This window comes from Schistocerca piceifrons, chromosome 5 (assembly GCF_021461385.2).
Source record: "Schistocerca piceifrons isolate TAMUIC-IGC-003096 chromosome 5, iqSchPice1.1, whole genome shotgun sequence".
In the NCBI taxonomy this organism is placed as follows: Eukaryota; Metazoa; Arthropoda; class Insecta; order Orthoptera; family Acrididae; genus Schistocerca; species Schistocerca piceifrons.
In genome coordinates, this window is record NC_060142.1 from 51,208,368 (window position 1) to 51,230,700 (window position 22,333).

The window sequence follows — 22,333 nt, forward strand, 5'->3', positions numbered from 1 at the left end:
TACGAAATTAGAAGTAAAAACATCAGACAGTCAAGATCGCTAGAGTACAGCATTTATTTTGATTACCGATTTCAGCAAACTATGTTGCCGTCTTCGGATCTCAGGCAATACACTTCAATGAAAATCGACTGTGTGCACATTATTCCGTTCCAAATCACAAAAAGACATTTCAAATGGCTCAAATGGCTCTGAGCACTATGGGACTCAACATCTTAGGTCATAAGTCCCCTAGAACTTAGAACTACTTAAACCTAACTAACCTAAGGACATCACACACACCCATGCCCGAGGCAGGATTCGAACCTGCGACCGTAGCGGTCACGCGGTTCCAGACTGTAGCGCCTAGAACCGCTCGGCCACCCCGAAAGACATTTCAAGAACATGAAAACAGCAGTACACTCAGGTGAGGAAAGTTATGGGATACCTCGTAATATTGTGTCGGACCTCCTTTTGCCCTGTATAGAGTAGGAATTCGATGTGGCATGGACTCGATAAGTCGTTGGAAGTCTCATGCATGAATATTGAGCCATGCTGTCTCTATAGCAGCCCAGAATTTAGTAAGTGTTGCCGGGACAGGATTTTGTGCATGAACTGATCTCTCGATTATGCCCCATAAAAGTTCTTCAGGATTCATGCCAGGCGATGTGGGTGGTCAAATCATTCTCTCGAATTGTCCAAAATGTCCTTCAAATCAATCGCGAACAGAACCGCGCGACCGCTACGGTCGCAGGTTCGAATTCTGCCTCGGGCATGGGTGTGTGTGATGTCCTTAGGTTAGTTAGGTTTAAGTAGTTCTAAGCTCTAGGGGACTGATGACCTCAGAAGTTAAGTCTCATAGTGCTGAGAGCCATTTGAACCATTCAGTCGCGAACAAGTGTGGCCTGGTGACGTGGATCATTGTCATACATACAAATTCCATCGCTGAATGGTTGCAAACGGTCTCCAAGTAGCTAAACATAACCATTTCTAGTGAATGATCGGTACAGTTGGACCAGAAAACCCAGTCAATTCTATGTAAACACAGTCCACACCATTATGGAGCCACTTCCAGCTTGCAGAGTGCCTTGTCGACAACTTGGGTCCATGGCTTCGTGGGGTCTGCACCACACTCAAAACCTACCACCAGTTCTTACCAACCGAAACCGGGACTCTTCCGGGCAGGCCATGGCTTTCCAGTCGTCAAGGGTCCAGGCGATGTGGTCACGAGCCCAGGAAAGACGCTGCATTTCTGCAATTATGTCACACAGTGTTGCTTGTCTGTTAACACTGACAGCTCTACGCAAACGCCGCTTCTCTCGGTCACTACGTGAAGTCCGTCGGCCTCTGCGTTGTCCGTGGTGACAGGTAATGCCTGAAATTTGTGTTCTCGGCACACTCTTGAGCCCGCTGATCTCGGAATATTGAATTCCCCAACGATTTTCGAAGTGCAATGCCCATGCGTCTGGCTCTAAAAACTGTTCGGCGTTCAAAGTCTGTTAATTCCCGCCGTACGGCGATAATCACGTCGCAGACTTTTTCGCATGAATCACCTGAGTACAATTGACAGTTCCGCAAATGTACTGCCCTTTTACACTTTGTGTACACGATACTATCGTCATCTGTATATGTGCGTATCGCTATTCCATGAATTTTGCCACTTCAGTGTACACCGGCACGTCAAGCATAAAACAATCATTACATATAATGCCGTGTATATTGTACCGACTACACATGCTCATGTTCGTCAACAGCTGAATGAAGACTGGCGTAACAGCCAAAAACTGGTATGTGAAGTTAATAACAAATACTGTAGAATATCACACCAGTGTCGTGTGTGTTTTCATTCTTAATAATGCGTTTATAAATCTTTGGGGCGATGTTCCCGCACTATACATAAGAAAGCAAAGACAATCTGCATAAAAACATGTGTACACTGTTGAACACCCAAAACGCAAGACCCTGAAGGAAGCATCCAAATCAGGTGAAATTTGCAGCATGATGTTTCGGCGACTAGAGAGATTGATTAGCATTTCAGCACAGGTACACATAATCGAACTCTAGTAGCGCCACCTGCAGGAGCTATGTAAAGGGGGAACATAAGGCCGTGTGGACGTACTAAAATAGGCTATTTTCATACGTTAAAAATATGGTTCGGATTGTTGTTATCCTGATTGATCATTACATTCAAATAGCATTTACGGTCAATATTCTCACAAAATATCTGTTATTTTTATGTAATTAAAGCTTAAAAATCATTAAATAATCAAGATTTGGTCACGTGATCGAAAAAGTTGGTAACGTCACAGACTACAAGTAAGACGAAGCTTACGTGTGATATAGTAGTGTTAGCCGAAGTTTCGAAGCTTTTACGTACTTTTTCTGCAAACAGCTATTTAGTAATGGAAAAACGCAATTACATCTTTCAAGTAACAATCGAAAGGAATTTTGTGGACGCTGATAGTGGAAGTTGGTAAGTTTATGCTCCGCCAATTTAGAGCGGCGAAATGTGCAACGACGGGCATTATTTTCCCTGCTCCATGCAGCGGCATTAAACTCGTTCAAAACTAAGGAATTGTAGAACTTTTGCAAATGGGTCCTTATATTATAACTAGATTGACGACTATGAGTCATGAGCTAAAACACAAAGCACCAGAAAATTGTTCTTGGCAAACCTTAGTGCTGATTTCCCTTATACACACTCGGCAGAGGTGTAAGTTACAGTAGCCATTCCGTGGCGCAACGGATAGCGTAGTAGACTGCCAGTCATGGGGCCATATACCGTATTTTTAAAAGTTGTACACGAAATACGAAATTAGCGTTAGTAAGAACTCATTTGTAGCAGTTGCTTCGATGGTGGTATATATTATAATAGATTCGTATTAATCTTAGTTTGAGAAATGGATGAAAGAGGATAAATGCATTTGCTTTTTGAACAAACAATTCACTTTTTTTGGAAAGCACTGCTAGTAGTTTAGATATCACCATACGCTCACCCTACAACGAGGTGTAGGACAGTTAGGCTTTGTATGCAGAGAGATATAGAACAGTACAGCTTGCAGCTAACGCAAACGTAAGGTCTGTGATGTTTGTGAGTGTAAGCTGATGTTAGTGTCTGAAGCAGACTTACTTCATCTGTATGTAAGATGATGAAACTTGAAAAAGTTTAAACAATAAAGACCCTAGATGGACAGTACGAAGATAAAAAAAAACATTATTTGTAATAAAGTAAAATGTATGTGGCCATATTAACTAGAAACGTGACGTGTTTGTATAGCGAATGCCAATGCAAGCTCATATAAACAGCAAGGAAAACGCAATAATGTTCTGTTTCTGATCTGTGTGAGGAAATTTTGTAATTGTGATTTGGTTTTGACATGAGAGGATTGTCGAGTCGTTTTACAAATAAATTAACATATTCTTTCGGGTTTGATTCGAACCAGCGATTTATTGACACCATCATATATAATTCGACGTGTTACCGCCCTAACAACTGACCTACCGAATAATTTATGTTAAGCTAGGTAAAAAGACAATTTTCACTAAGAGTTTAATTTTAGTAACTGACACCAATCTTCCTTGTAATAGTGGGAAAGCATATCTCGGAGATGAATTATTATTAAACTCACAGTGCAAATCATTTTTAATTAAGTTAGTGAACTTTTGCGTCCACGTGGTGACAATTTGCCGGTACAGCGCAACCACATTTTATGCAACTTCTCATTGTCTGCAGTATTCAAAACAACTTTTCAGGAGTTTTTATAGATGTATTTGTACTGTATGGTACTACATACCAGTTGTAACCCCGTTTCCGAAAAGTAAATTCCAGAACGAGACATCACTGTGAATTCACGTTCTGACAGTAGGAGCAGCGAGCTAGCCAGTGACGTCACAGACATCACATGACACGAATGGAGCGATTTAGCGGACTTCCAAATTATTTGAAATTAATTTCCGTTTTTATAAAAGAATACCGAAATTGAAGAGAAGAAAAAGCATTTCAGGAGCATAAAATGACAAAACATATAAGACGATTTCCAGAAAAACAGTCGAACACCCTATTGTTCTTTCGTGCGATTGTTTTGAGCAAGCAGCTTCAGCATGCCCTGTAGAAGACAACGAGCGTCTTTCGAGCACGTTCTGGGGTTGTACTGGGGAAGAATAGTTGCCTACACGGATTGCGGATTATCCTTCAGAGAAATCGGTGATCATGTAGGATGGAACCAAGCAGCTATGATGCGTATCTGTAAACGTTGGATAGAGGAACGACGGACCGAGGCATTCTATTGGATCCACCTCGTTGCACCACTACTCCTGATAACAGGCATATTGTACGGATGGTAGCGATGGATCACTCTGCCACATCACGCACCACATCACAACAAATCCCCATCCAACGTCGTTTGCGGCAGATTGGACTGTCTGCGAGGCGTCCATTGCTGTGTTTACCACTGAGTCGACGCCACAGGCGTTTGTGCCGGCAAGAGCGCGGTGAACGACGGTCATGGAGAACCGAATGGAACGACGTAGTTATTACCAAGGAATCCCGATTCTGCCTGCACCACCACCACCACCACCATGGTCGGATTAGAGTCTGGAAACACCGTAGCGAGAGATATCATACTGGTCCTGCACCTGGTATTATGGTTTGGGGTGGTACAGGATTCCCGCACCCCGCAGCACAAGCACTGCCGGTGCGCCAACCAGCCAGCGTTAGATCTCTGAACTGTTGGAGCCTGTTGTACTTCCTTCGGAGCTTGCGGGCGGCCACATTGCAACAGGATAATGGGTGACCTGATGTGGCACGCAGTGTTAAAGACTTCTTCGGCACCCATTGGACCACATAGCTGTTTTGGCCTCCCTGTTCTCCCGACCTCTCGCCTATCGAAAACGTCTGGTTGATGATTGCGGAACAACTGACGCAAGATACACCGGATGAACTTTGGCAGTATGTGGACGCAGCATGGACTGCTGTACCCCAGCAACACATCCAGAGCCTCTTTGATTCTGCGCCGAGGGGTGTAACAGCGGTTATGGTCAGCATTCAGCCGGACGGAGTGGCCGTGCGATTCTAGGCGCTACAGTCTGGAGCCGAGCGAGGTTCGAATCCTGCCTCGGGCATGGGTGTTGTGTGATGTCCTTAGGTTAGTTAGGTTTAAGTAGTTCTAAGTTCTAGGCGACTGATGACCTCAGACGTTAAGTCGCATAGTGCTCAGAGCCATTTGAACCATTTTTGTCAGCAATGGCGCCAACACTCAACGCTCATTTCATCATCTTCCTCGCATCACATAGGGCTGTATTTTCAGTCATGTGATCTTTGTACAACGAGTTATCTCCCAAATCAATTCAAATGGTTCAAATGGCTCCAAGCAATATGGGACTTAACTTCTGAGGTCATCAGTCTCCTAGAACATAGGTCTACTTAAACCTAACTAACCTGAGGACATCACACACATCCATGCCCGAGGCAGGATTCGAACCTGCGACCGTAGCAGCTGCGCGGTTCCGGACTGAAGCGCCTAGAACCGCTCGACCACAGCGGCCGGCTCCAAATCAATTCGGCTGTGATACTACCTGTCCTTCATGTTGTTGCATTTTGGATAGCCAGTAGTGTAATTATATTACTGTATATTTAAAATTGAAATTCAGGTTTTTGCGTGGACATCAACCTGAAGGATTTGTTTTTTTCTATGAAAAGATAACTGTTCATAGCAGTGTTAATAAATCGTGTTGAATTCTGTATTGATTTCAAGTCAGTTTACGTTTTTTCATCTCATAAGTTCCTTAAATGACAAACGGTACAGTGGAATTCAATACAACTGAATAATAAACCTTAACTAATGCGTTATAGGCTTTTAATTTGAAAACTGCTCTCAACTGCTGTTTTTGCTTGCCATCACAAAATATCCGTTGGTGGAGCCCGCACCAGAGGCTCAGCCGAAAGATCCACAGAGCATAGATAAGGCCAAGGAAATTTGCTGCTCCCGGAAGCCACGGACTAAGAATCTCTCAGAGACAAAGAAAAGTCTGGACAAGTTTTACCAGTCTTTATCTGTGAGTGTGATGAGATGTTGCGGAACACCTGTTGTCTAACAGCGTTATCTCAGCGTATGTACTGCTATAAACATCAGTGTCACTGATAATCTCTATAGTGTTCTGCAACGTTTCCTAGAAGTGGGTACATTTTCCGCCTGCTCTGTCATTAAATGACCAGTGGAAATGGAAAACCTTCAAACTGTCATCTCTCACTTTTGTTAGGAGAATCAAAAAATAATGTGTCTCCGATACAAGTTAATCGCACCTGTAAAATTGAGAATGTATTCTGATAACACAGAGTTATACTTACCCTCTCACACTGCAAAAATGAGACAAATTAGAAAATAAATAGTTTATTAATAGCACTGTGAAGTTCCACACTTGGAAACTGACTGGTTCTAATTGCGACTAAGAAAATTTTTGTTCCATGTGCTATTAATGAAGAGCCACTACGTTTCATTTGTGATAAACCAAGTGTAGTCTTTAATTAGTAGAACTATAATCAACAAAAACCGTGCTTCATTTCTTTAATTTTTGCAAGTGAACACCGAAATGTATTTCAAGGAAAAAAATCTCTCAATATTGACTTCTGTTTGTTCCATAACTGCATTCTTGGGATCCGACTTCAAGTACTCTTTTTGTTTAGCAACTGATAAAACATGGCTGATCTTTCAGATAAAGTACAGCATGCCTTATATCTGGCTTTTGAATACAAGGGCATTTTTCCGTTCTTCGGTTGCACACTAAGAGTTTTTAGTAGCTATATGGAATGGATGAGTATAAGACACTTTAATCGTACTACATTTAGAGATCTTAAAGCCTGCATTGACAACAGTATTTCATCAGCATGTTTAAAACCAAAGAAGTCAGATCCTTACTTTGGAATCACATGGATTGGGTACGCCGGCCGGTGTGGCACTGCGGTTCTAGGCGCCTCAGTCTGGAACCGCGTGACCGCTACGGTCGCAGGTTCGAATCCTGCCTCGGACATGGATGTGTGTGATGTCCTTAGGTTAGTTGGGTTTAAGTAGTTCTAAGTTCTAGGGGACTGATGACCACAGATGTTAAGTCCCATAGTGCTCAGAGCCATTTGAACCATTTTTTTTTTTTTTTTTTTTTTGGATTGGGTACATAGCTCTAGTTGACTCAGCAGTCTTTTGTAAATTTAGCGAAACAAAGGCTTGTTTACCTTACTTCTTTTCTCAGTAATTGCAAAATCTCTATCACAGCTCAAAAAGATGTACCCACTCACCAAAAACCTGTGTGCTATATCTTCAAACCATCTTAGGCTAAATGGATGCGACCTTGATGCAGGTCACTTGGAAATCGGGAGGGACATAGACCATGCGCCATCTAGTAACGAACCTCTGAAATATTTTCTTCGGGATTTGACACTCGGAACAAGTCTAGTGATATGCAGCAGAGTACCAAGAAAACCAAAAAACTGAAACCACGTTTTGTGAAAGACGAATTTTGTGAAATTCCCATTTCCAGTCTTCAAGAGTATTTACTAACGATCGCAATTTGGGCTGTTGTGCCATTTCCAAGTGACACGTCTAACATCGAAAATTTGCTTAAAGACCGGTTCATCTATAACAATACACTTTGTCCTAAAAATTTGTAAAAGCCGAATTATATTTAAAGGAAGTTGTACGACTACCTTCTTGGCCAGGAAATAACCCGAGAGCGTAATGTGCATCTACGCATCTGCATAGTTACTCTGTAGTTCCGTCTTAAGTGCTTGGCGAGAGTTCACAGAGCCTCCTTCAGACTATTTTTCTACCGCTGCTCTCTTGAATACCTCGTGGGAAAAGGAACACATAAAAGTTTCCGTGAGCGCTCTGATTCCTCTTATTTTATTACGATGGTCGTACCTCTCTACGTAGATGGTGACCAACGAAATATTTTCGCATTCAAGTGAGAAAGGTGGTGGTTGAAATTTCGTCAAACCATATCGCCGCAAAGAAAAGTGACTTTGTTTTAATGACAGTGACACCTCAACTCGCGTATCATATAAGTGATACTCTGTCTCTTAATTCGCGATAATGCAAAACTAGTTGCCCTCCTTTGAGCATTTTCGAATTACTCCACCAACAGAATGTCGTAAAAATGCCATAACACTCAGAAGAAGTCAGATTAGCAACATTTTTAATGGATTTGTTGCATCTTCTGAGTGTTTTGCGAATAAAACACAGTCTTTGGTTCGGCTTCCGCACTACATTTGAAATCCCTAGGAATTTAGCTGAATCGACGACATTCAAATGTCTGTGATTTATCGAGTAATCGAAATGTAACGGATTCCCTTTAGTATCCATGTGGAGGACCTCACATATTTGATTGCTTAGCATCAATTGCCACTTTTCGCACAATACAGATGCCTTTTCTACATCATTTTGCAACTCGTTTTGATCTCCCGATGACTTAAGTAGACATTAAATGACAGCATCATCTGTAAACAATGCAAGAGGTCTGCCCAGATTGTCTCCTAAATAATATGTGTAGATTGGGAACACCAGAGGGTCTGTAATACTTCCTTGGTTCAGAATGGTTCAAACGGCTCTGAGCACTATGGGACTTAACTTCTGAGGTCATCAGTCCCCTAGACTTAGAACTACTTAAACCTAACTAACCTAAGGACATCACACACATTCATGACATGGGCAGTATTCGAACCTGAAAATCAAATTTTTGTTGCAACCCGAAACTGAGATCAGGTGACCGTTTCAGCAGTTTGGTAATATACATTAGTACATATATTTTTTGTGTTAGTTCATCGTCCTTGATGACTTTGACTATGTAATTGGTGAAGATGATGGGCACAATACATTTTTTCCTGCAGATTGGTAAACGGCCGAGCACTGCTAGCAGAGATGAGGGTCTTGTACTGCAGCTTGCTGGCGCTCATGACGCTGACGTCTTGTGCCCGGGCGGTCGTCTTCACGAGGTGCGAGCTGTACCACGAGCTGCTGCAGAGGGACTTCCCCGAGGACCAGCTGCCGGACTGTGAGTCTCGTCCCGGCTGCAGCCTAACATGGGGGACATGAAACTGTAACGATTCTGGCACCATTGTTCAGTTGTTACTTGACACGATCAGTCATTGCAGGAGGCGATTATACAGTAATTTTGTATTGTAGTCTTCTTTTGAAAACCAATTTATTTGTTGAGTTCGCTATGTAAACATACTTACTGCATTACTAGTTTCGGCAGTGTGTATTGCTATCCTCTGATCTATAAGAGAAGAAAATATATCGAGGTTACGGACTTACAATTAAAAAAAAGAAAAGATTGTAGTAGGGCATACATACCAGGGTGAGTGAAATGAAAACCTTAAATATTTTTTTAAATATTATTTATTGTGCAGAAGTGATGCAAAGCTGCATCACTTTTCAACATAATCTCCCCCACGCTCAATGCAAGTCCTCCAGCGCTTACAAAGTGCATAAATTCCTTTAGAAAAAAATTCTTTTGGTAGCCCGCGCAACCACTCATGCACCGCGTGGCGTACCTCTTCATCAAAACGGAACTTCTTTCCTCTCATTGCATCTTTGTGTGGTCCAAACATATGGAAATCACTTGGGGCAAGGTCTGGGCTGCTCGCTCTCTTCGTTTCCGGTTGGTGGTAGTGAACCCAGGTTTCGTCTCCAGTAACGATTCTTACAAGGAACCATCATCTTCTCGTTCAAAGCGCCGAAGAAGTTCTTCACAAGCATCAACACGTCGATCTCCCATTTCAGGAGTCAGCTGCCGTGGCACCCATCTTGCAGACACTTTGTGAAACTGGAGCACATCATGCACAATGTGGTGTGCTGACCCATGACTTATATGTAAACATGCTGCAATGTCATTCAGTGTCACTCGGCGGTTTTCCTTCGCTATGGCAACTGCTGCAATTTTCTGTGGAGTCACAAATCGTTGTGCATGACCAGGACGAGGAGCATCTTCCACTGAAGTCACACCATTTGCGAACTTCCTACTCCATTCGTAGACGTACTGCTGTGACAAAGATGCATCACCGTACTGAACCTTCATTCGTCGACGAATTTCAATAGGTTTCACACCTTCACTACGCAAAAATCGAATAACAGAACGCTGTTCTTCCTTGGTGCAAGTCGCAAGTGGGGCGGCCATATTTATACTGATACTGTGACGGTATGTGTGCATCTGCACTATGCTGCCACCTGCAGGCCATTCTGCAGGCTGTTTGTAGCACTCTCACCCTCGTAGCAGCTCGATGACAAAGTTACGTATCAATAAAACCGGTCAGTTGAATTACATCATACAATACTTACACCACTCTGCTTGTAATAACAAATACTTTGTACGTTAATTGTATTTTATACTACCGTCCTACATTATGTGGGGGCTTGTTTTACAATTCCCTATAACATTATTGTTAACTGACGTCCTTCACTTGCAGCGAAACCGACCATTAAGGTCAAATCCTGTTTCATAATTCTGTAAATGTCGACTGTGTAGCTTTCCCCTGAAACTAATTCTATTACATATATTGTATGCCATGAACTGCTTATGTATGTAATATAGTATAACATCGTTACGTCACAAATTGTCCAGTATTTACTTGATGGTGTAGGCAGTCGGCAGTTTACAGCATACTGTTTCTTTTATCTACAATTTGTGGAAATTTGACGTTTTGATTGCTTGGTGTATACTACATTGATGTTACATTTCTTCTGGTAATTACTGTGACCCTATTACATTAGTTGTAATTGACGTATGGCAGTGCAGACTGCCATCTGGTGTTGCCTCTCAGCACTATCTTCAATTATAACCCAAATCCAATTGTCAGTTACCCCGTCGCAGCCAGCATGGCTTTATACCACGAAGAGGCAAGATATAGCATGTATCTGTCTTGCCGTGCCTTGTGTACTCAAAGTAGGACATACTTTATCTTGGGATACCTGGCACGTCATTGTACTCGCAATACCTATGATTTTATTTAGAAATTTTTACTTACTTGAAATATTCACTGCCGCGCGGGATTAGCCGAGTGGTCTGGGGCGCTGCAGTCGGGGACTGTGCGGCTGGTCCCGGCGGAGGTTCGAGTCCTCCCTCGGGCATGGGTGTGTGTGTTTGTACTTAGGATAATTTAGGTTGAGTAGTGTGTAAGCTTAGGGACTGATGACCTTAGCAGTTAAGTCCCATAAGATTTGACACACATTTGCATTTTTGCACAAATATTCACTGTTACATGTTTACTTTGGATTATATCCGTCCATATGAACAGAATTTTAGGAGAATTGTTATATTGCATAGTTCTCTTGTGACAGAGTGGTGTAAGCAAGGTATGATGTGCTCGTAAATACCACTGTTCGGTTTTATAAGTACGTAATTTTTGTCATCGAACTGTTGTGATATGCCCTACTACATTATTCTTTTATTTTTTGACTATAAGACTGTAACCTCGACATATTTTCTTCTTACAGATCTAAGAAATGCACATTACCGAAATTAGTAATCCAGTAATAGTGTTTACATAGCCATATTGGCACGTAAATTGGTTTTCAAAAGAAGACCAATACGGTACTGTTCAGTTTGCTACTGTTGATTCACACTTTTGGGCTTAACGGCTAACCTGGCACTGAGAGACTATTCTGTGGACACGCATAATGGCGAAACTATTAATCCAGTAATTGTGTTTACATACCGATATTGGCACATAAATTGGTTTTCAAAAGAAGACTGCAATACGGTGTTGTTCAATTTGGTGATGTTGATTCACGCTTGTTTGCTTGAGGACGATCCTGCCACGGAGAGACTGTATTGTGGATACGCAGACGTGGTGGAATTTTCCGCACATAATACCACATTCGCCTCCGGTGCTTTTTTTGTCTCTCTGTTTCAGTGCTTCCTGTTTTCTGTGACAAAAGCCACGTGCCGCGTGCAGTAGATTCTGTAACATATGCAGTCCGTTGTCTGTGGTAAGGTAACAGCTTCCATAAAAGTATGCTGATGCAATAACTTCATACTGAAATATGCAACCGCTCGCTCGACGAAAGATCCGTTCCCAAACACTGGGAAGTTGCACAGGTCACACGAATATTCAAGAAAGGTAGTAGGGGTAGTCTACTAAATTACAGGCCCATATCGTTAACGTCGATATGCAGTACGATTTTGAGACGTATATTGTGTTCGAACATTATGAATTACCTCGAAGAAAACGGTCTATTAAGACGGAGTCAACAAGGATTTGGAAAACATCTTTCTTGTGAAACACAACTAGCTCTTTACACACACGAAGTGTTGGGTGCTATAGACATTCATTACAAGTTGATTCCGTATTTCTAGATTTCCAAAAGGCTTTTGACACACTACCACAGAGGCGGCTTCTAGCGAAATTGCGGTCTTACGTAATATCGTCTTAGCTATGTGACTGGATTCGTGATTTCCTGTCAGAGAGGTCATAGTTCGTAGTAATTGACGGAAAGTCATCAAGTAAAACAGAAGTGATTTCTGGGGTTTCCCAAGGCAGAGTTATAGGCCCTCTCCTGTTCCTTAACTTTATAAACGATTTAGGGGATAATCTGAGCAGCCGTCTTAGGTTGTTTGCAAATGTTGCTGTCATTTATCGTCTACTAAAGTCATCTGAAGATCAAAACAAATTGCAAAACGATTTAGAAAAGATATCTGAAGGGTGAGAAAATTGGAAATTGACCCTTAATAGTGAAAAGTGTGAGGTCATCCTCATGAGTGCTAAAATGAATCAGTTAAACTTCGATCACACAATAAATCAGTCAAATCCAAAGGCCGCAAATTCTGCTAAATACGAAGGAATTAATATTACAAACAACTTAAATTGGAAAGAACACATAGGAAATGTTGTGGGGAAGGCTAACCGAAGACTGCGTTTTACTGGCAGAACACTTAGAAAATGTACGAGACCTCTTAAGGAGACTGCCTACACTACGCTTGTCCGTCCTCTTTTAGAATACTGCTGCGCGGTCTGGGATCCTTACCGGGTAGGACTGACGGAATACATCGAGAACGTTCCAAGAAGGACTGCATATTTTGTATTATTACGAAACAGGGGGGACAGTATCACGAACATGATACAAGATTTGGGATGGACACCATTAATACAAAGGCGTGTTTCGTTGCAGCGGAATCTTCTTACGAAATTTCTATCACCAACTTCCTCCTCCGAATGCGAAAATATTTTGTTGACGCCTACCTACATAGACAGAAACGATCATCATAATAAAATAAGCGATATCAGAGCTCTCACAGATATATATAGGTGTTCGTTGTTTCTGCGCACTGTTCGAGAGTAGAATGATAGAAAATTATGGGGAAGGTGGTTCGATCAACCCTCTGAGAGGTACTGAAGTGTGATTTGCAAAGTATCCATGTAGATGTAGATGTAGAAAACAGCTATTCGTCGTCGTCCATCTCTCTCTCTCTCTCTCTCTCTCTCTCTCTCTCTCTCTCTCTCTCTCTCTTTTCTTCGGTGCATATACGTATGCATGATCATATTTAAGACCATGGCAGGTGGAAATGCGTTACCCCTATTGCACCATACTACCGCTACACAAGGCATTGATCGCATTATTAAGAACTTGTTCGTCTTGGTGAAGGAGGTTGCGGCTGTTTCTCGAATTTGCACTGTGTCCTCAAGCTGCGAAAAGTTTCACCAAAACGATGAACACATTGCTACTAGATAACACGTTTTGCTACAGATCTGTCTCACAAATCAAGCGAAAAATACTTGAGAATAAAGAAATAAAAGCAATGAGATTAATGCTGCAGTTTGTGTATTTATCATACACGTTCAATATTTGCTAGGCAGTTTTTAACGTGGGATACTAGTTTGAGGCTGTAAACTCCTGAATTCGTTCCTCCTGCTATTGGGGGCTTTCCGTTAGGCTACGTAGGAGTTCTGTGACCCCTTCTGGCAAAGGGAATGAGACAGTATGGACATAGTATATCTCTCAGTGTATAGACTGGCGAAGTAAACAGTTATTTTATACATTGGGAACGAAGGACATTACCCGCCCATGCGTAACTTCAAACGGATTAAACAATTTTTCAACAATTGTGTGAAGCTGAAAATGCTACCGGAGCGAAATTTGAACCCAAACCTCTGCGTTTAGCGAAGCAGAGCGCTATGAAATGCTTTCCTGAAAACGCTTCAAGGATTCACTCAAATATTCATTCTAATTTTAGTTACTTCTTCACAATATTTAGACTGCAGCCGCGCTAAATGAAAAATTGATACAGCTCTCCACGCTACTTCAACCTACAACCATTTGAATGTGCTTACTGTATTCAAAGTTTGGTCTCCCACTACAATTTTACCGCCCCACATTTCCCTTCACTAGAAAACTGACAGTTTCTCCATTCCTCAGAATGTGTCTTGTCAACCGATTCCTTCTTTTAGACAAGCTGGCCGTGAATTTAATTTTACCCCTATTTACTTTCACCACTGTGGTATCACCTCATTAGTTACTATATCTACTCATCTAATCCTCTGCATTCTTATCTAGCACCACATCTCGAATGTTATTATTGTCTTCTTGTCTGAACTGCTTATCGTTCATGTTTCACTTTCGCATGGGGAAGAAATTTATCTTTTTCAGAAATAGGTTCCTTGATTTTGCCGGTGTGAGAATTACGTCATTGGCAAACCTCGAAATTTCTTTTTCTTGTCCCTGAATATAAGACCGTTCTAGATATCTCCATACTAAAATTCTGCAGTTGTGATAAACGAGAATTTGTTGGGTCGGAGTTTCGAACTTTAATCTCCTACCTATTGATCGCAATTGCCTTGTCATCCGACTAGGCCACCAATACTGTCCAGACCATAGAGTGGCATTAAAGATTTCCCATCTTCATTGCCTTGGAGGTTCAGCACAGATGAAATGATTACCTATTAGTGTCACTGAAAGTTTGATTAGGTCTTCGAGACGTACTGGGATGACCTAATAAGTTAAAGCGAGAGTGAAAGGATCCCCTGACATGACATATTCAGTCCGCCTAATATCGTGAATAATTGTGGCCCCTAAGAGAACATCATACTGCAGTGCGCAGATACAAGCCGAAGAAAGTCGTCCCTGTAATTAGCGAATAAGACCCAGTGACACGGTAAGTCCCCCCCCCCCTCCCCCCCCACCCCATTAGCCAACCTCATCACCTTTATACTGCATCTGAACATGATGTTGATTTGTGGTGTGAATGTTCACAAACACGATTGTTTCACACGCGGGCATTATTTTAATAATGGCAAACGCAGTTAAAACTTATTAAACACTATATTTCGAACAGACGTTCCTAACGTAGGGAGATGTATGCTAGGCTGCTTTTGACATCGAAACAGTCTGCCGCTAATCAGAGGCACTAATTCCAAAGAATTTCATCAATGAAGATGTAGCTGAACTCTCACCATTCCTGTATGGTATTTAACTTGTTTTTCGGTTCATACAGAATAATTGTGACACCCTGTCTCACGGTTAGAGCAAGAGAATTTTCCAAAAAGTTTTTGTTTTTCCTGTCATCTTGCTGACGCGATCATTAGCATAACGTCCATAATGAAAATGTCTCTCAAAGTGCCTCTTATTCGTGATCGTCTGCAAAAATTTGGGTCTTCCATCGTTAAGATGTGTTGTCCTAAACAGCTGACAACTAGGATGGAGAAGGGGGCAGCAACCATGAGATTTACAGTGTTTTTGAAGAAGTTTGTTGATTTTTTCCTCTTAATTTTGAACGCATCGTCATAGGGTCAGAATGGCGATGAGCGAAGGGTTGTCAGAGTGGGGGGGGGGGGGGGGGTAGGACCAACTGACATTACTGAGACCTTCTGACTCTAACGACCTCGTCATTAAAGGTATGTTAATAATCTTTTGGACTATTGACGTGATCATGTGTCCCTGGAAAGTTTTCTTCGTGCTGGGTTTCACAGTGCTCGTAAATAGGTTAAGGCATTGCTAGTCAACCTGGTTCCTGTTGCCCATTTGGTGGACGATAGAGGTTTTAAAAACAGTTTCATTAGGTTCTCGTAAAATTTTGACATAAAGTATATGGTAAGTAATTATTATTATATGCTTTGACTTGCTGTAACTCTGCTTTATAATTTTTTTTAGGTATAGTTTCTCTCTACTTTATAGATTACAATTACTGTGTTACCCTCCGGGCGTTGTGGCCGAGCGGTTCTAGGAGCTTCAGTCCTGCCTCGGGCATGGATGTGTGTGATGTCTTTAGGTTAGTTAGGTTTAAGTAGCTCTAAGTCTAGGGGACTGATGACCTCAGATGTTAAGTCCCATAGTGCTTGGAGCCATTTTTGTGGAACTGGTGGGCAGTTAGACACTTTTAGTACTAACACACATACAAAAGCGGGCGGTAGGCAAAAAAGATTGACTATCTATGGGTTAAAGGAGATAATTATCAGGCAAAGGCTGTGGTGTAGTACAGAAATATCTCTGCGGAACAATGACGTCCTTCACTAATTCAGCTTTACAAAGCCTTGATTCTAAACCAGTTCGCGCATTACGCATTAACTGAGCCTTTTCAAAAAAGTGTTCAATTTCGTATTGCGTGCGATTGGTGTATTGTCGACAACCAACGTCGCCATTTGCAATGAAACATCTCTTCGCGGATTGCAAGTACTCGCTTGACCAGCTCGCTCCAACTCTTCAGCCAGTTTTCTACTTTCTACGGTTTTCCCTCAGTTTTTCCCCCCGCATAGCTTACGAGAGCACTTCAATGTTAACCACTCGCCGCCGTAATTCATAGCTGGAACGTAACAAGTTTGTTTCCGGGGAAGTACCTAAACGGTCCCCGCTGTATCGCTGACTCAGCGTGACAACTAGTAATTTATTATAATATACCGGTTCAAAAGTACGCTCTCTAAGCACCCGCGAACTGTCAAAGTGTAGTTAATCGTACAAAAGCTGACATAGTTTTTGCCATTAAAAATGTGAACAAAATATGGTAAATCTCCAGTGCTAGTCACGACCGTCAGGTTAACCTTTCTGGTGTGTAACACATGGTGTTACAATAAAATTCCCACAGTCCTGGATTAAGATAAAGGAATCGCTTTTGTCTAATGTACTGTATTTAGAGGTGCGCTGTTGGCAAGTAGCGCCTGAAATGAGGCCTGCCTTTGCAACAGAAAGCGTCTCTTTTCCTTTACCCCCAACACCTCGGCATCATTGGGCAGATCTGTTAACCTGAAAGGTCATTGCTCTGCTATAACTTGGGGCTCAGCCCAAGTCGCTGGAAAGACGTACTTTTTTGCGACTGGGTACAATGGTACAGATATAATCACGATCCTTATGACGCAATAACATATCACAATGCAAAACTTTCAAGGAATCCACTTGCAAGCCGTCGCTTGCTTTAATCATAAATATATGCTTGAGTGATGCTAAATGTTGTTATCTTTACATAAAGAAAAATATTATATTCTGAAATACCTTCGAATCGAGAGGTGCACCCTTAATTTTTATATGTGGAATTAGTGAATTTACTCAAGGCACTTCTGTTGCCTATGCCTGCAGTTAGTTTCAGAACTCAAATTAATAACTATATTAATTAATTTAATAAAATTGAACTTTAAATTAATGGTGTACCCATGTACCACCACAATAAAATAAAAACTGTGAATAGTTTTGGGAGTATGAATGAGAACAGTGGTATATTTAAGTTTACAAAATAATGACAAGTTTTATTAATCCTTTTTTTAAACTACAACGAGCTGATAAATGTTACATAAAAATTATAGACACAAATCAGAAAAGCGATGGTGTCTGATTGGAAAAGCATACATTGGGGTGGAGGCTATACCAGTTCTTCCCTAAATTAATCCCTTTAAAACACCATCTGACTTCGTTTACACGAATCCACTGTGAGTCCTTACTCTATTCAAATGGAATCAACTAAGACCAAGTATACCACAAACTATAGTCCGCCTGAGAACAGAGGCCTATGAACATCATTTAATAACACTACGCCAGTGGAACAATATTTCACCTTTTCACCTTGATTGAGGCGGCAGCATAAAACGGCGGGCTATGGCGAGGACCCGCGCACTGCACCAGCTGTAATGGTCTGACGCGTCCACGAAAATTTGAAAACTATGTGGTCTGGCGTTCTACTTATCGGGATGAGGGAAACCTCCCTACCAGAGCCCTGAAATTCCGGCAGATTTCAAAGTGAGGAGCACTCGTTCTCTGGTCTGCTCAAACCAATTTGACTCACAGGCGCAACAGTGCATTCTGGAATTGTCAAATGTCAGGCAGCCAACTCAGGACGAATAAGTTCACCCCCGTGACACACGATATGTCTGAGATGGTATGCAGTTCCACTGTTGGAACAGTTGGATACTGCCACTGGCTCTCAGTCCGCATGAGTTACAGATCAGAAGTGTCACCCACTAGAGAAAGACTTGAAGTTCTCCACCAGGGGAGAACTAGAACACTAAGGAAGCAAAGAATCACAACGAATCTCCACAAAGCCAAGCCGAATTACCAAAAACGAAACTGTGGCCACATTGCACAAACCGTTCAAACTATCATGTACTCATTGTACCTCCCCTTGTGAGTCTGGCCGAGCGGTTCTAGGCGCTACAGTCTGTAACCGCGCGACTGCAACGGTCGCAGGTTCGAATCCTGCCTCGGGCATGGAGGTGTGTGATGTCCTTAGGTTAGTTAGGTTTAAGTAGGTCTAAGTTCTAGGGGACTGATGACCTTAGAAGTTAAGTCCCATAGTCCTCAGAGCCATTTGAACCATTTGAACCTTGTGAGTGTGTGTGTTTTACTTTGTCAAGCTGGGCAATGGATTGATCCAACAAGTACCCTTTGGCTCCTACAAGAAAAAATTTCCACCTCACACTACTACAGAAGTCAGACAGATGCTCCTGATGTACCAACAAGAACTGCTAGAAAAACATTCAGCAACAAATATCTTCTGGAGTCGTCCGCTGTAAGGAAAGGACACAAAAATATTCTATATTCTTATGTAACTAGTGGAATACTTGGGTACTGGAGTATTGCTAGTTAGTGTAACAAAAACATTAAACGAACGACAAATATTATTTATTGCAAAAAAAATTCTGAGTAATCAAGTGAATTTTTTTCTTATAAATTAATAAATTTCCAGGTTCTTTTTAGAACAGTAGATTGCCTCTTATGGATAGGAATGCTATTATTTTACAAAGTATGGAAAGGTTCTTTTCTCCCTTTTCTTTAAGAATGTTATTTACTCGGCAGGATGGCTGATAGCCGCGCCTACACAACTTGAATAACTTTTCTAGGTACGGTCAAGGCTGTCGCATGAGAAATGTAATGAAGTGTACTGTTAGGGAGGAAAGATGGGGCTTGCATACGCTGTAGCACACAATACCGTGAGCTGCGACGACTGCTGCCTGCGTCGCTCGCTGCTGACCAATAACAAAACTATCTCTGTCTATCTGGATTGACCTTCGCCAATCAAACTCTCCCTACACCTTGATGAAGTCAAGGACTCCTATCCACCCCTAGTCTAACTAATGGCATTGTACACCGGTCAGATAACCAGTCCACTGCAATGCCACTCAATATTCGCTCCCACGTCTTTAACTAGTACTCTGTCCGTGTTCACACCGCACAATAAGTATGGCGGCCAACACAATGAACAAAATGGTTCAAATGGCTCTGAGCACTATGGGACTTAATATCTTAGGTCATCAGTCCCCTGGAACTTAGAACTACTTAAACCTAACTAACCTAAGGACATCACGCACCTCCATGCCCGAGGTAGTATTCGAACCTGCGACCGTAGCAGTCCCATGGTTCCGGACCGCAGTGCCTAGAACTGCACGGCCACCGCAGCCGGCACAGTGAACAACACTTAATCGCAAGCGACTCAATATAGAGTATCACTCCAATTCGCTAGCGACAGAGGTGCTCTCCCAGTGAAGTACTGAGGAGAGACTTTGTTGCTCGCTCTTTGTGTACACTTACGAGAGCACTCGCTCTCGTTACGTATTCCTGCTCCAAGAGCGACAACGGAATGGCCCCCTTTTCTGGAAAAATTGCAAGGTATATCATTCTCTGTCTTCCCTCACTCCTCCGGCTCTTTGTGTCTGAAATAATCCGCCAACCAGCGTTGCTCTTTTAAACGGGAGAATGAAGTTTCGTTTTTAGTTGACTAATGCGGAAACGTGTAGCATCTCCATTATGTGTATACTGTCCTCCTGTGAGAACTCCATAACTACACAGTCGGCCTGTGAAAAAATGCGTCTTCTGGGCGCTCCCACAGAATGTAGCGGAATTTGCTTTTAAGTCGAACACGGGGGTCGTTATCCCTTCGCTCTGGCAAAAGCTGTCGTATCTCTGGGCGGTCGCTCCGGCCGACGTAGGTGTGTGTTGACTCACCCCTCTGAAGGGATGGGCCTCCCAGTGGGCTGGTTGCCTCTTTAGAACGGAAATTCCTGTGGCCATCATATTGTGTTCGCCAGCCTCGACTTTTTCAACCACGGTGCGCACTTGCGATTTACTTATTAGATCTGCATATCGATTACATGAATTCATACAAAATTGACTCTACCTTATCGAGTTTGGGTTCGAATGAAGCGTCTTGATGTGCAGAATACGATTGTGAGGACGGAATAAGTAAGAAATGAAGGTCAGGAGACCACGCCACCTTACACCCTCTTGACTGTTCTGTTGACCTGATAGTGAATCCAGACACAGTGCTGGAGTCTGCACTCCAGGGGAGTAAGCCTCCATTTTGCTTATCCTGAGAGGAGCAAATCAGTGACTCCAAAACTCTGTTGTCTGAAAAAAGGGGATTTTAGACTGGGGAGGCGTCGCTCTCATGGCAAGCTGTCTATGTTTGGCCAAGAAAAAGAAATCCACCAAGACAGGAGAGATCTCATCTTTCGAGACCAAGCATTTCCAATTTCTGGAAGAAGGTTGTCAAGCTTCCCAGACAGTCAGGCTTGTGAAATGCATATGTTTTCGCAGCTCGCTAAAAGAACCTGGCGACTTCCTGGCGTCAGGAGAGTTACAGTCTTGCCTCCATTAAAAACGTGCACCAACCTCTGTGTCTGTATTGTTACACCTGCTAATAATGCATGGAGTCTTATGACCTTCCCACCATTTGCACAAAGGCATTTTGCAGGAGTCTTTCTAAAATGGCTTCCTCACCCACTTTCCGCCAGCTGGCCACCCTTGTGAGAGACTGCCACCTGGCCCAGGTAAACTGTTTTGTGAATCGGCGCCCTCTTGTCCAACTAAGCGGAAGGAGAAGGATGAAACGGCCAGAAGTTAGTCTGCAGGTATGATCCACTGAGTGCTGCTACCTAGTATTTACGACCAGCAGCCCATCTCTCTCTCCCTGTTTTCCTTCACCTCGACTACGGTCCCTCGGGTACAAGTTTTCTACGGGCTACAAACACAGTTATAAAAACATTCTGTCCATAATTTCCTTATGCGAAAAAGTCATAAACCGCACATACCAAATGTAGTAATGGGGAACACTGGGATCATGAGCTAAAATATGAACGTTAATCTGACTGACAAACCTGTTAAAGTGAAAGAGTGGCGTGCAACCTCCCACACTTTCAGTCAGAAATCGTTGACAACTGAATACCAATGAAGTATTTAGAGCCACGGAGCTCAATTTCAGATGAATTTACATTAGTTTTACGTACTTCTCGATTAAAAATTTATTTTTATTCTGTCACGCTTTAGATTCCACATCAACTGTATTATTTTTCGCGTCTGCGCTAAAGATGATTTATTATGGTGGTTAGTTTTCACTTTTATGTAACCTGGTACGCCTTGACATTTAATGGCTAATGTAGTTTTTAGAATTTCGATTTCACACTTCTTAAACTGACGAACAGTAGTTGGCGACATGACACAGGATTTATTTTGTCCAGAGTGATAGGTGAACTACAGTAACGAACCCTGTCTACCCATTATGAAGAAACAGATCTTCTTTTACAGTTATGTATTTCAGCTAGAGGTCACACATGTGGTATCGTTACTGGTTTTGACTCATTACCAGATCATGACAGCATTGTCTGAATACGTTACATAGAAACTTGTAAGCTGTAGAAGCACAGACTGGCGTTTGCAATGAGTCAAAACCATTAACGATACAACTTGTCTCCATAGGCTGAAACATGTTGTTGTTGTTGTGGTCTTCAGTCCTGAGACTGGTTTGATGCAGCTCTCCATGCTACTCTATCCTGTGCAAGCTTCTTCATCTCCCAGTACCTACTGCAACCTACATCCTTCTGAACCTGCTTAGTGTATTCATCTCTCGGTCTCCCTCTACGATTTTTACCCTCCACGCTGCCCTCCAATACTAAATTGGTGAT

General features: G+C 42.3%; 1 protein-coding gene across 1 annotated transcript in view; it reads left to right on the top strand.

Annotated features, from left to right (window-relative positions):
- The window catches only part of LOC124798441 (lysozyme c-1-like), a 42,820-nt gene that overhangs the window by 5,434 nt on the left and 15,053 nt on the right, over nucleotides 1-22,333 (top strand). The window contains exon 2 of the mRNA XM_047261858.1: nucleotides 8,852-9,015. Within this exon, the coding sequence (XP_047117814.1) occupies nucleotides 8,883-9,015 (133 nt within the window). The 5' untranslated portion in view covers nucleotides 8,852-8,882. The remainder of the gene's footprint in view (nucleotides 1-8,851; nucleotides 9,016-22,333) is intronic.